The 15,951-nt window shown below is 42.2% G+C and overlaps 1 protein-coding gene across 3 annotated transcripts in view; it reads right to left on the reverse strand.

The window, feature by feature from the left end:
- Positions 1 to 5,144: 5,144 nt before the first annotated feature.
- wnt5b (wingless-type MMTV integration site family, member 5b) overlaps positions 5,145 to 15,951 on the reverse strand; it is a 74,382-nt gene continuing 63,575 nt past the window's right edge. For all 3 annotated transcript variants that reach the window (XM_044021717.1, XM_044021719.1, XM_044021718.1), the window contains 3 exons: positions 13,290 to 13,582; positions 6,953 to 7,111; positions 5,145 to 6,849 (listed from right to left, as the gene is read on the reverse strand). In XM_044021717.1, coding sequence (XP_043877652.1) covers positions 6,550 to 6,849; positions 6,953 to 7,111; positions 13,290 to 13,582 — 752 coding nt within the window. In that variant the 3' untranslated portion in view covers positions 5,145 to 6,549. The remainder of the gene's footprint in view (positions 6,850 to 6,952; positions 7,112 to 13,289; positions 13,583 to 15,951) is intronic.

A 15,951-nucleotide genomic window follows, 5' to 3' on the forward strand; every position in this document is an offset into this window, starting at 1 on the left:
TTAAACGTGAAAAGTTTTAATAATTCAAATTATGTGACGGATACATTATGTTGAATGTAGTCTTTTATTTAGAAACCTGTTTGGTAAGTAACAGCTTTAAGTAACTGGGCTACACATAATTTTATTTGCATGGCGGTTACATCACGTTGACTGTCCTTCAGTTAGAAACTCGTTTGACAAGTTGCTGCCACGTGGAAACTGAGCAAGTTTCAGTAATATTTGGTCAACCTAAAACATAAAGCTTGTATAGCTATGTCCTTTTCAAATAGATTATTTTATACAGCAAATGCCTAAAGCCAGTACTGTTCTGTTACATAAAGAAAGAAAATCCTGGCAGCCAGAGGTCTTAACTAACGTTTGCAACTGTAAATCCAGTGCAGCTCCACCATGACCAAAAGTAAATAAATAAATGAGCTCATGTTGTGAATCGTGCCTCATCTGCTTTTTGACCTTTTCTGTGTCCTCTCTGCTCACTTGGCCTGCGGCGTTCCCGACCATGAATGTACACTGACACAGAACAAACTGCACAACACACTCAAATACACACATCTGTCTGTCTGCCTGTTTGTCTGTCTGTCTGCTTCCCAATGACTGCAGGCCCAGATTGCGTGATTGTGCAAATGGATTCATGGCTTTGGTAGCGGGGTGTGTTCCAAAACCGAGCACACTTCAGCCCACTTTTGTTGCTCTGGCTAATCGAGGGCACAGTCTCGCCGCCCCGAAGCATGTTTAGCAACTTCTCAGGGGAGGGAGAGGCCACTTGGTAGATGTGTCTGGAAAAATGTTGAAATTCCTGCTGCCATTGCCTTCCACCGGTGCAGATTAGCTCAGTACTTTGACACGATGACTGCTGTTTCTGGAGTCCAGTATCTTATCGTGCGTGTTCTTATGCCATTGATAGGAATTGATAACTGTGGATAAAGTTTTACTGTCGTTGAACTAAAGGGCAGTGTATTGGTATAACCTCTTCCCCCCCGAGCGAAATGTGTAAACAACTGCTATAATATAAACTAATAGAGATAATGTGAGAGGGGAATTTTGATGTAACAGCTTTACTCACCCACAACTGTACTCAGTTTTTTTTATATATATACAGCATCACAAACAACTTTATATTAAATTGAAACCAACTTTTACACAGCTCATTATCTACCCAATCTGTAGTTTTATTGACTTGGCCTCTTTACAGTATAAGTGATGTGCCAAGGACTTGATGTCCTAACTGTGATGTCAGCCTTGTCTGGTGTGGTTGTGCATGTTTCTCATGTTTTCTCAAGACACACGTCAAAGTGTGACTGTCATGACTGTTGTTTTTGCTTTGTTCGGGGAAGTGACACATAGATACCAGAGAAGTAAATATGATATTTCAGCACTATTGCTGGCAATTCTTTACCTTATGAGACACATATAACAGTTAATTTGAGAAATGTTTCTTTTTTAACTTCATTTCCATTGTCCAAGGTCAATGTTTCCAGGGCCATTGTGTAAGAATTAGTGACATCTAATGGTTGGACGGCAAATTAGAACAAATGGAGGCTCACCTGTCCCTTTCTCACGTACGTCAGAGAACAACAGTGGTCTTTGAATACCAGGAACACTGTTAGAGATTTACTGTAGAAAATAGCTGCACAATGGTAGTTTGTCTCTACGTGTGCCTATGATGGACTAACGACCTCTCCAGGGTGAACCCTGCCTTTCGCCCATGTCAGCTGGGATTGGCACCACCCTCATGTGGAGGATACAGCTGTAGAAGATGGATAGATGACCTAAAGTATTCATGAAAGGCTACAAAATGTATTCCAACTGAGCAGCTGGTTTCTAAAGAGGGTGCCGTGCACTGCAGCTAGCGGGTTTGTTTGCATGATACTGATATCTTATTGCACCGTGTTCACTTTGCTAATCCGGCATTTAAGTGTTACTTTGTTACGCAGTCTTTGTCTCTGTGGGAACATGTGTGCTGTGCACACACCACTCCTTTGGTAACGTGGCCATAATCCTGTGCTGCTGTAACAAGTGGAGCGACAGAGTTGACAAGCGTGCTTTGTGACTTTATGACTTTATGACTTTATGACGATGGTGATTCTGTAAACCTTTGATAGACCTGATAACAGAAATATTTAAAAAGTCGTTGAGTGTCTGTGAACTGTACAAACACACAGTAAGGTGTCTTTATTTGATGAAATCCTTCAAATTGATGTAAAGTCTGTATCTTTTATTATTATTATTTTATTGATTGCATAAATGCATATATGGCCACGTTTGAACATTTTAAAACACAACATTTTCACAGTAACATTTAAGACATACACTACTGGGTAAATGTTTGTTATATGTAATATTTGGTGCGATGACCAATGTTTACCTTCGTAACCACAAAATAACCAGTTCCTCAGGTTTTGGTCTCCATGAGGACGACTGGTCCTGACAAGGACAGTGTTAATGCCAGAGAAGATCCAAATACAAGTAAACACACGCCTGTGCTGTTATACTATAGAGTATAACAGAAACCGCACCTTTTTAATTCAACACACCTCATTCTGTCATTATTCACATGTCATGGAAAGTTTTAAGTTCCTCCTGTTTGGCATTTGGTGAACAAGAGATAAACTGTACTTGGTTAAAAAGCCCGGATGTTGAGTGCTACCCATATTGGTTTGCAATTAATTTCACCTGCCGGTGGCTCGGGAAATGAAATTAAGCTCATGTTTGTGGCCCTGAATCCATTTACATGCTTAAGCTCTTGACTCTCCGCTGATGAACGTTTTTGAAATTTTTGAATTTTGTTTTCCAAAAGCATGATTCCTCTCGGTGTTTGTCTGGTCTGTGGCAACTGTGTGTGTGTGTGTGTGTGTGGTTTCAGGCGTGAAATATAAAAATAATTTGACTTTATATTTACCACATACACTGTCCTGAGAACATTAGAGCATCCAGTGTGCTCTCTCGCCAAAGCGCGTAGAAAACATACGGATGTACGAGTGGATGTGTTTAATCTGAGAGGTTTTGTGTGACAGAAAACATTTGAATAAGACGACCTTTATAGAACTGTGGGTAAATAAGTTAGTGTCTTCTTTTCAGTTAGTCCAGATCAGAGTGTTTGTTTGCCTTTGGATGTGTCACTGGCCACTCAACCATAACAGTTTCCTTAACTCCTCTTTATTTGCTCGCACACGATGAGAACAGGTGGGGAAGCAGATTATTTCATTTCCTAATAACAGAGAACAATAAAAAATATGTTTCGATGTATTGCATTAACCATTTTTATCGGCGCAAGAGTAACAAAGCATGTCGCCACCGGGTTGAGCTGAATAACTGGCCAGCTGGATGTGAGACACAAAGGTGCCGCAGGTAATAACTGTGGGCACTGGAACTCACATGACTCGTGAGTTCCAACCTCAACAACCGTCCTGATGTCTGAGGGCAGTTTGAGTGCCAGCAGATACACATTTTGTCCCCAGTGTGCGGCTGAACTGTGTCTCCAGCGAGAGCACGGGGAAATGAGATCAGAGATTCAAAGTGAGCCAAAGCTGCAGGGGCAGCAGCAGCAGCACATCATAGCAAACCCGGGGACACGGGAGAACATCTTAATTGTTATTTTACTCAAAGTGCCCCCTCAGGAGACTCTGTAGCACTGCGGCTTAAACATAAAAGAAATGAATGCCTCCTCCGAATACTTTTATGAAGCGATGGGTGTTGATTTAACTACAGGTTTTGTGCCAAAACAATGGAACAAAAGTGACTTCGGGCACAGAAGCTGCAAAACAGACAAAAAGAGTACAGCAAACGGCCTCTTCCAAAGTGCTTTAGTGAGCATGAGAGACGGAATGTTATTCAGTATCATTTAAATGATAAGAAAAGGCCACGTGAGAACAGATAACCTCGCAGGTTTCATGCTGTCAGAATCATAGAAGCAGATGGCCGTCAGGTGAAAGGGATTAGACACTTTCACTGGTCTAATCCCACGCACACACACACACACACACACTGAACATGAACAATGAATGACATTAAAATCAGTTTTTCTGCCAATAATCGATCAGTTTTCAGCAGTTTTTACTATCGTGAAAGGGAACATTGAGAGCACACAAAAACACAAAGAGAGCACACACACACACACACACACACAGAGTCAGGTGAGGAGGATTACACAGAGACGGTACTGAAGGTCAGACATGCCGCGCTGGTCAGTGGTATAATCCAATTAGCGGCAAGCAGCTAAAAGTAATGGGATTGTTGGTTAGGTCACTGTACAGACTTGCTCACCCATGACCGCGGGGGAAGACGATCAGTGCTTCAAGCCGCTGACGGTTTATGAACAAAGCTGCCGGAGCCTTTTATAAAGATATAGAGGAGATAAAGTCACACTGTTAAGTTAGTATCAAGTCATCACAGGATAATCCCGAATCAAAAGTGATGTTCTAAAAAAAAACCCGCCTGAATTGTGTGTTGACTTTAAATGTAAACAAACTGCTACTCCTATATTCTATGGATGAAACTTGGAAAGAGTGAATTTAGGATTAAATTGATAACCACAGGATTATCTCAGTGAAGTTTCATAGTAAATGTGACAAGATTTATAAGAAGTAATGTCAGTCGGATTCTTTACACTACAGTTTCCAGTTAATGTCACATGATTCAGAAGCCTTTTCACAACAACCAGGGACACAGAATGTATCGATGGCTTTGACAAGAAGCTCATTACAACACTTTTGTTTTTTTCCCCTTCCATTTAAAGTAGTAAGTCTATGGAAATTGATTGTTGTGTGAGAGTCGCCTGCTAAAAAAAGAAACAGACCAATACAGTAGACATTAATCCCTTTGTGCCATTGTTTGTGACAAAATCGATCAAAAAAAATGTTTTTGTTCTCTGATTTCCTGCAGCTTTTTAGATGCTAAACTTGACAATACCATTTCTCACACTGCATTTACTTCCTGCACTTATTTAGCATCTATACTTTTCTATACAGGGCCACTGCGATGGACTGGCGAACTGTCCAGGGTGGACCCCGCCTATCGCCCGATGTAGCTGAGATTGGCACAGCACCCAGATGATGACTGACTAACTGACTTTTTTAAACATCCTTTTCTATGACACCCTGTAAAATATTATCCAAAATAATTACAGCAAAAAACAACAGGACACAGCCTCAGGGTAGAAGACTAGTTTATCAAAAGAATACACCATAATACTCCCGTATAAAAATTAAAAACAGAGAATGAAAAACAATAATAAAATATACTTTCTTTTCTGATCTAGTTTTTTTTCTTCTTTTTTTTTTAAAGTTGCCCATATTCAATTGCAGTCGTTTCCTGTTTTGCACAAAATCATCTCCCCACCCACTCAGTCCTCTTCACGTATTTTACTGTGTCATAAACAAACAATATTCTTTCATGATGGGACAACAGTGTTATAAAAATCTCTCTTAACTGGAGCCAAATAAAATCCACACCACAGGGCTTTTCGTTGACTTCATAAGTTGCATTAACGGCGCGACGCGAGGCGGCCCGCTCGCGGCGGACGTGTCTCTTAGTGCGCTTTATTACGGCCTGATACAGCACATTAATCTCACTAATGGTGTTCGCTCGCTTCACTGTCAGCTGAAGGTCACAGAGGCGGGGGTTTGCCGACGTGAGCTGCTCGTTTAAAAGCGGCACAGTGTTGCCATTCAAGATGGCCGCGGACGGCGCTTCTCGGTAACCCGCACGCGCGTACTTGTCGGGTCACACGTGCCCGGAGAATCAGCCGTTACATTTGACATTTATCCTCCCAAAAAAAAATAAGTGAGTCCTCCTCTGTTTTCTCTCTTCATTCCTGTGGGTGAGTTTTTTCTTTTTGGCAACGTCAGCACAACTCACACACGTGGAGAATTTGTGGGGTCAAAGGTTCAAAAAGGTCGTTGAGAGACACACATGCAGACGCCACTCCAGTCCAGTCCAGTCAGCACTAAAAAGAATAAAATGGTTCCATTCACAAACACGTGAGTTCTCGTGGGTCCAAACTGCATCTGTTGCTCGCGGGAGTCCTTTTAAATAACAAAAAAAAGCAGTTATTTTGGAGTTGTAATGTTTATTTATTATTTAATTATTATATATTTATTATTTCCTTTTCTCGTTCTCCTCACACGAGTTAGACGTGCGCGTGTGTGTCCCGCCCCCTTTTTTTTAGGGTCCAGTTTTTTCCACGTTGACCTGCAAGTCCATCCTTCATTGTTCATTAGGTTGTTTTTTTTCTCTTTCTCTCAGGATCGTGATCAGGGTGTTCCACGGAAAAGCAGACAGCGTTGATAAGAGTGACGGGAAAAACAAGTGGACCTAACGGTTTGTTGTTCTTCAGGTATCAGCTATGGCTTCTGCGTCCCGGTGTGAAAAAGTAGGCGGTGAGAAGGGGGGTAAAAAAAAACAAAAAAAACAAAAAAACATAAAAGCAGCTTTGTCAGAAAATCAAACTCATTGTCTTAACTCATCCTGTACAAAACCCTGAAGAATCGCCTTCCCGTCACACCGTCCTCCCCTCTCCTCCTCCTCGTCCTCCCGTCCGTCACCTCCGACCCACTATTTACACACAAACTGGTCGACGAGCGTCGTGCAGCGCTTGCACTTGACGTAGCAGCACCAGTGGAACTTGCAGTGGCAGCGCTCGTGCTTGTACGTCTTGAACTGGTCGTAGCCTCTGCCGCAGCACATCAGCTCGCAGCCGTCCATGCCCTCCGACGTCTTGTTGCACAGGCGTCCCTGCGTGCCCAGCGAGCCCGTGGTCTCGTTGCGGAGGCAGTAGTCCGGGCTGGGGTCGATGTAGACCAAGTCCTCTGGGGTCGGGGTGTTGAAGCGCTTGTCGACCAGTTCTAGCTTGCCCTGTTGGACGTGAACAAGAACACGGTTTAAGATTAGAAAATTAGAAGACGTGTTTCCTCTTCTACTCGTAGATACCCTGGAGGGGCAGCGGCGGGTGCAATACCTTGCGTCCGATGCGCATGGCAGCGGCGCTGTCGTACTTCTCCTTCAAGAACTCGCCAACGCGCCTGAAGTCGGCCAGCTGGAGCCAACACGTCTTCAGACTGCAGGAACCGGAGACGCCGTGACACTTGCAGGCCACGTTAGCAAGGTTATAGGCGGCCTGGTGGACAGAGAGAGACAAACATAACACAATTTAATACAGTTTGTTTATTTAAACCTCCTTTCATCGACATCTTATCCATACAAGGTGGAAGGAAACTTCAAAAAACTTCCACAACCTCAATAACTCCCAAAGGTGTGAGTAACAGTCCTCTGGTGACTTTTCTTTTCAGTAATTAAGCTTCAAATGATCATGAAATTTTACAATAACAAAGTTCCATTACTAATTGTTAGATTTATGTGCAATAGTACGTACAATTAATTGACGATTTGTAGGAAACACTTAAATTTAGATCATTCAAACGCATCTTTGAACAAAGATTCTCTACTGTGAACTGTAGAGAACTGTTTTCTTTATCCGTTGAAACTATAAATAAATCAATAAAATGGTGAACAGACCACTTTTTTTTTGCAGCTTTTCTTAAAAAAACAAACAATTACTGCAACACAAACTAATTTAATAGTCATGGAACTTTAACCTCTGAACACAATGTAGGTGTTTTGAAAAGTCCGCCACATGGGCATTGAGTGGATATGTGTTTCCAGTGACGTTGCTACCATCTAGTGGCGGATGTGTGTAACTGAATTCACCAACGCAATAAATGAACACTCTCAAAAAACAGCACAATACATGTTTTATCTTAAAGTGATGGGAGTTGAAGTCGATTTCTAACTTGAGTTTTGGATTATTTTACATCATCACACTTCAGTTCAGTTCTTTACCGGCAGTGACATAAAAATGTGAAAGGTCTGGCAGTGCAACATCATCATGATTATTAACTTAATATAGATTCTCTTAAATCCTACACACTCACTGGACCTTTAAGGCGTCTGCTCCTTAAATTAAGTGTAAGATAAAGGCTGAAAGACGACCACATGTCTTACACGTCTCTACCTGATACTATATCTAATAAAAAGAAGATTTAGGACTTGCTGCCTCCACTGTAAGTCACTGTGGACAAAAGCAACTGCCAAAAACGTGACGTGGATCATCCATGTGCCGACGGAGCACTGGTTCACGCGCGGCCGCACTTAATGGAGGATGTTTCCCATCCAAATAGACTTTACGCCGCTTTATATCTCTGTCAGCACTGTGTGCCGGAGCAGAACCCACGCAGCGAGACAGATGCAAAGCAAAGAAAAAACCGAGAGAGGACTTTTTGCCTCCATACGACGATGCTCGCCGACGCCGCCATCACGACTGCTCCACCAAACTAAAACAAACATCTGACTGCGAATAGAACCTCCACTGCCTCTGTTGTAATTTGACGTTCCCACACATGTTCCTATATAGAAAGCAGTGATTTTAAAGAAGGCGTATAAAGTACTATAGCATTACAAGTTATTATCCCAGCGAGAAATTCAATATATGAGGAATATGAATAGAATTCACGCGAGATATGTTTGAGTTTTGCCACATAAACTTGAAGATTTATCAAATGTAAAATGGCTGTCAAAGAATATTAGGTGTTACAGAAATGGCAGAGACTTTATATCAGGCACAAATGTGCTGGATTGCACATTATATTCTGATTAATTGTCATTTTTGTCTCATTTTATTTCTTACATGTTTCACATTTAACCAAAAAACTAAAAGAAATGCATTACCTGTACTTGGACAGATATCTATATCAATTGAAATGCAAAATCACACAGAAATGAACTGATCTAAACTAAAGTAGACAAAAGAGAAGAAAGGAAACGGTAAACGTTGTCTTTTTAACTTAATATTAAACAACAATCTTAATGCTTTCTGCTTCATTGACATATCTAATATATTTTACTCAAACAAATGCATGAAAAAAGGAAATAAAATCAATCATCCGCAGCCAAATGTATCCACCAGACGACCAGATGACTTGGTTAAGTTTTGGGTTATTGTGAATAAACACAGAGCAGGAAACAAAAGATTTATTATCTTCCCCGGCAGCAGTGAAGTTTACGGGGAGGCTCCTTCACCCCCGCAGGTTTACCAGGTCGCTTTAACGGCGCGTTGGAGTAAACAATTCCCAAACACAGCTCAACAACCCCCCCGGCATTCTCACGATCGCAGACTGTGTTACGTGAGTGCACATCAGTGGACGCACTGTACTCGCTGGACTGCATCATCACAGCCAAACCCACTGCTGTGTCTCCTCACGGCCTGATCTCAATTACCTTCTCACCTCTGTTTACCCCAATTTTTGGATTTCAAATAAAATTGATGAAAAAAAAGACGCTTGACAACTGCTACTTTTAGCTGATTTCTCATAGTTTTCTCCCCAAAAATGACAACATTGACGTCTATTATTAAGAAATAAAGTGCAAAAAAGATGAAGGTGAAAGTCTCCTTAATGTCCACTGAAATACCTCCACAGAGGAGTTTATGAGACCATGATCATATTTTCAATTGCATTTATTCTGCACTAATCCATCTTTTTCCACTAGTCTGTTCATCTGATAACTCTGAGTGAGCCGTGCTGTCGCAAATACGACCGAGTGCAAGACCGAAATCAAAAGACTCTGCAATCGTTGGATTTTAAGATAAGACGTGTGACGGCAAAACGGCATTGTGATGGAATTCTGCAGTGCTGCATAAATTTGGCGACACAAAATAAATCTAAAATTTACAGATAAGATGCATAAGTCTTTCCAATACTGAAACAGATCTGTCAAAAATAATCATGTTGTGCAGCTCAAATAGAAACTATACATAGACCGTGTGTGTGTGTGTGTGTGTGTCATAAGGTCTGGTGTCTTTGTGCCCAGCAGGCATGACCTACCAAATAGCTCATTATGCTGCTGCTGCTGGACACACACACACACACACACACACACACACACAGTTTCCATGGCTTCAGAGGACATTGCATTGGCTTCCATTCCTTTCCTTGAGACTTACCCTAACCCTAACCATAATTACTACTGGCCTAATCCTAATCCTAAACCGGACCCTAACCTTACCTTTAAACATGTCTTCGCCTTAAAATGTAGTCATAATGTGACTGTGTAAACAGATGTAGGTCCCCACAACAATAGTAATACCTGTACACGCACACACAGTCTGGTTTCCATGAATTCAGAGGACATTATGTTGACTTCAATTCACTCTCAAAATCCCCAATTACTACTGGTCTAATCCTAATCCCGACCCTAACCTCACCCTAACCTTAAAACACGTCTTCACCTTAAAACATTGTCATTTCCATTATGGGGACTTGCTTTTTGTGTGTGTGTAAACAGATGCAGGTCCCCACAACGTTAGTAATACCTGGACCACACACACACACACACACACACTCTCACACACTCCTAACTCAGCCTGAGCAGAAACTATTGTGCATGACACAGAGACCGTGTCTCCACTACAGATGACTGAATGTGTGTGTGTGTGTGGAGTCAGTAATAGGTAGAGTCGGTGCTACAATGGGACAGAAACAGAGAAAACAGCCATTGTGACAGGAGAAGCAATAAAGGAGGAGAAAAAAAACCGAGGTGCATTTTATGTCCGATCCTCTGCTTGTTAAAATAAAGAGCCACACCGATACACGACTACTATTTACTGTTCACACAGACCTACTGTATCTATCGTGCCGCCCCTCATGAGGACGAGATGACACCTCACTGCAGAGACTCAGTGTTCGCTGTAGCTTGAATTGTGTAGCCCAACACAAGGTGACTTAGTTCACATGAAAATCACCAACTTATGTTAAAACAAACTGAAAATCAACCATAGCATTTTAGTTTGACATGTTGTCGTACAGTACGTCAGTGTCAATATATATATATGATCAGCCAAACACGAACACCAGGCGTCAGAGCGAGGAAGCGAGACGACTTGTCCGACTTTGAACGTGGACGTGTGTCACATGGAGAGTTTCAGAAACTGGGATTTTCATCAAAAAAGAGTAAATATGCAGCGTGTGAGTGGCAGTTTCTCTGGGATAAAAAGCCACCAGGCCGGTTTGAAACGAGAGAATTGATCTCAAAAACACACAAACACAAAAACACACCAGACCTTGAAGCAGCAGGAGCGCACAAAGCAACCAGTAATTCTGCTATCTGCTAACATGTAGAAGAAAAACAGTCATTTCTGTGTTCTTTTTTTTAACATGGAACATTTAGTGACTTGATTAACTTCCCAAATGTAACTTATAGTTGCGACCAAGAAGGTTGACGGACACATGCGAGCGTTTCCTCCTGTGTCGGAGCAGGAGAAGCACAAGAGTGGCCCGGTATTTTCTTTAGGGGAATGAAGGAATGTACATGCAGTTGTTTTGGTGTCTGTGTGACGAGCGCTGCCTCATTTGATTTGTGTGAAACAGAGACAGTGGAGCTGGGTGACTATGTGCGTGTGTGTGTGTGTCTTTGCTTTCAGAGTCGGGGGAGTGTGACGGGGGGGTCCCCCCGCTCGCCCTGTGTCTCTGTCTACAGACGCACACACACACACGGACACACACAGCGGCACGCCCCTGTCACCTCCACAATAGCCCTGTGGTTTGCCTTGTCCACCGGAGCGAGACAAATCCTGCTCAGGACAAACCAGCGTGTTCCGCAAGAAAGGGAGAAAAACAGAGATGAGGAGGCGAGGGGAAGAGTTTCTCTCCTCCTTTTCATCCCAGTCTTCTCCTCTCTTCCGTCCCAATGGACAGACAACAATGAAAGCCAAGAATCAAAAGAGTGTGCGTTGCAGAACTCTGTAACGCTGTAAACTCTGTGTGTGTGTGTGTGTGTGTGTGTGTGTGTGTGTGTGTGTGTGTGTGTGTGTGTGTGTGTTAATATGAGGCTGTCGCAGCAGATCTTTTCTCTCATACAGTTTATTATTGCCCCGAAGGGACCCTGAGCAGAAACACAACCTCTCCAGACCCTCACCTTTCACCTCTGACACACACGCACAAAAACCAGACTCACTGTCTCTCACACAAATCAAATGGGACACTGTGTGTGTGTGTGTGTGTGGACAAAAACACACACGTTAAGACAGACACTGAGTGTCGTTTTCTTGTAAACAGCTTAAACAAAGCTTCTCCGAAGATAAAACTGAAGATAAACACATTCTTCTGATCCACTCTGCACCTGAATGCCCAAATGGACCTTTTATGAGGCAAGTGTGTGTGTGTGTGTGTGTGTGTGTGTGTGTGCGTGACTGTTTACATCCCAGTCAAAGGTGAAAGGTTTCTTTAAGTGCATTGCTTGTGACGCTCTCTCTCTCTCCCTACCTGAAAACATTGCCAAACACGTTCCTGTGTCAAGTTGAAAGCTTTCGATTGTCTCCGTACGGCAACCAGTGAGGGACAAAAGCCAGAAAAAAAACACACTATAATTCATCTGTCAAATCCTAATTATGCAGATGCCCAGTGTTTTGGATACTTTTGTGAGTATGTGTGTGGACAAACACTTCATAAGGAAAAAAACTTTGCACGGCAGTAATTACGCGACAGTTTGTGCTATCGGAGAAAATGACAACTGTTTCTGAGCACTGAGAAGTTGCACATTAAAGCCAACGTGTGGTTATTACGGTAATTTCACTCGCGCTGTTGCAGGAAGCCGGAGAATCCACATCTTTGCTGCCCAGAGAGGAGAGAGTAGGAGAAACACCTCCGCGCGTCTAATTTAACAAGCAAAATCTGTTGTTTTTTTTAAATAAAACTTCTTGTTTTTCTTCATTTTAAATTGTTAATACACTATTTTAACATGATATTGGAGGTTATTGTGGAAAAATGGGCAAAATCACTCACTCACAGGACATTTTTCTGTCCCCTTTATGGTTAAAATAAGCAAAAAAACACACAGACATTTTGAGGTGTTGAAAGTTTCATCTCTAAAAATGAAATTGTTCATTGTGTTGCTGCATTATTTATGTGTGAAGGAGGATATATTTGTGTGTGTGTGTGTGTTTGTGTGTTACTAAGGAATGTGTGTTGACCTAACGACCTACCCAGACTCCAAGGGCGTTAGCAGCAGTTCTACCATTTGGACCCTCCCAATAAATAACCTACACCCACACACACACACCACACTGGCAGCTCAGGCAATTTGGGGCCACCTTGACTTACACACACACATACAGATATAGTAAGGGGTTAAAGGTCATGTCATAGGTACACACACTTCCGATGTTTTACTTTGTTTTTTTAAACCGCTTCTTCTGTGACAGATATAAAACCACAGGTGTGCGTCTTGTGTTTAAGCCGTCATACCTGTCTCCCTGCCTCGTTGTTCTGTAGGTTCATCAGAGTTCGGGAGTGCTCGCCGGACCCGCGCGGGTAATTCTTCTCTCTCTCCCTGGCGTCCACGAACTCCCGGGCAAACCGGTAGCCGTAGTGGACGTTGTCGCCGCAGCCGCCCCACAGCCAGTCGCGGGGCAGGTCGCGTGGCCGCGCGGCGCGGCTGCAGCCACAGGTGGAGAGCTCGCCCTCACGACACGCCCGGCTGATGGCATTGACCACGCCGGCCGCGCTGATGGCGTAAGTGAAGGCGGTTTCTCTGGAGCCTGAGGAGGAAACACAGAATATTTAGTGTGTCAACAAATTCAACCAGATTTGGGCGATAATTTTCTTTTCCTGAGGGCCAAACTAACAAAAATGTAGGGTGACATAACCTTACTGATACATTTCCTTTACTGAGACTATTTCAAAATAAAAGTCTGGCTGTGTTTCACTAGTTGAATGCTCTTAATGTGAAGGTGTGAAACTGTTAAAACTGTTAAAAACGTTCTCACTTTAGCTCTGATGAGCAGGAGTCAAGTTAAGGGTCAGCCTGAGAGCACGACGTGGGCCGGATTAAACTGCTTTGCGGGCTCGATCCGGCCCTGGGGCCTTATGTTGCCACATGTGTTCATTTAAATGTTTGTGTGGCGACATGCACATTAATCTGTTTTCTGTTTAAAATGCATAAATCCTGCTCTGGATACGTCTGCCGTCCACACTACCCCAAACTTTTTCCAAGCCTGAAAACGGAGAATTATGAAAATGAAAAGGTTTAAATTTTTGTCTGGATGTCAGTTACCTACATTCACTTCCTGTTGGAAATGAATGGCAATCTCTGACAGGAAATATGTGTAGTTGCTCAGGTTAACTGCCCCCAAACACACTCACACAGCAAACAGCCCCACACCCATAGAGTCCTAACAATAGACAACAGATGTGATTGGATGCTCTATAACGAGACAAAATGACATGTGTGGCGCTAAGAGAGCAAAGAGAACGGATAGTTATACAAAAGCCTTCCACCTCCATCCAGACTGACGGAATTATTACTCTCTGCCTCACAAACAAACGGCATATAAAAAGCCGTAAAGCAATTAATTGGTTGTCTCCATTTTCAGTGGAGAGATATGTCGCTGCTAAATGTCATTATCAATGTCATCAATTAAATCCTTTTCAGATCAACAATGGAAAATGCAGACATTTTGTCTCACAACCTCGTCCAAAAACAGGAAAACTGAAGAGAAGAGTGGAAAAAAAGAGTGAATTAACCCTTTAAACCAGACAGTGACAGTAAGACAGAGAGTTATTTATTTGCCTCTAGCCTTAAAGGCTGTTGTATATATTCTATCCAAATCCAGATTAATGACTTCTATTGACTCAGAAAAACACTAACATCTGACACTGTGGAATACACAACGCGACAACAAGACAACAACAGTCTGACAGCTCGAACGCTAAGTGCTGTGAAACTCCAGGATTTGCATGTGAACAGTGGAGAGTCTCGCTCTGCTGGGGTTTTACGTCACACTGGCATTTTATTGTTTTGAAATGATCTTAAATAGCTGAAATATCTTCAAACCCTGATCTCTGTAGTGACTTTATCATATACTAAAATATGTTTTTCTTACATTTAATTAAGACTTTAACACAGTAGTTGCGAGTTTAGACATCAGCTACATACATTGTCTTTAATGTTTATTAGTTTATGATGCTCTCTAAAGTCTCTAATGCAACAATATTGCTTAAAAATATCAGCACAGACCGTTTGACTCGTGCCTCCCTTGTCAAGTTCATGCTGCCTCTCTGGCGAGTTATTTCTGTTATTTTGCATCATATACAGTATAGGTTTATATTGTGAACTATTTATCGTTCCATAACACTTTTATTTTTTTAAAGTAAGTGAAATATCATCATAAATATTATTTTAATGTCAGTTTGACTCTTTTTCCACTTTTCTGCACAATGTATGCTAATCTATAAGTGTATCAGTCGGTATCGGTCTGATACTGCTCAAAATCACTGGATCGGACATCGGACAGATAAAAATATAAAATCACATGCTTCACAATAACAATGTTAATTTAATTTCTGTTCATGTCTGATTTTTAGGAGAAAAAAATTACACAAATGAATCAACGGCGTCATAGTTCATAAATGGTCTAAAATTATAATATCGGACTAATATCAGTATTGGTAGATACTTGAGTTTGTGATATCGGTCCGTCCCTAGTTTATACAATCAGAATGGTATGGAGCACTGGAATGTTACTAATTATTAGATTATCACGAATCAAGCAATCTAAAGGTGTGTAATCTGTGGTGGGTCTCTGGGATTTTTATGGTCTGGGATTAACAGCAGCCCTGCAGACAGAGCAGTATCAGAGAGGACAGTGGCGTCGCACCAGAGACGCAGCAGGATCATGAGACACTGAGGCCGAGAATCAAGCGCTTTTTTATGAGTGCGGAGCCTCGACTTCAAACAGCAGGTCCGGATGTGCCGGCTCGGTGTCAGCTCATCAGCGCATTTCAAAAAAAAAAGAGAAAAAAAAAAGGACAATGGAGCGACTCACACCTCCATATAAACGCGCAGAGAGACTGACTGTCAATAGAGAGACGGGCACAGAGAAAAGCCCGCAGACGCAAACACCTCCGC

Source organism: Solea senegalensis, linkage group LG3 (assembly GCF_019176455.1).
Source record: "Solea senegalensis isolate Sse05_10M linkage group LG3, IFAPA_SoseM_1, whole genome shotgun sequence".
Lineage (NCBI taxonomy): Eukaryota > Metazoa > Chordata > Actinopteri > Pleuronectiformes > Soleidae > Solea > Solea senegalensis.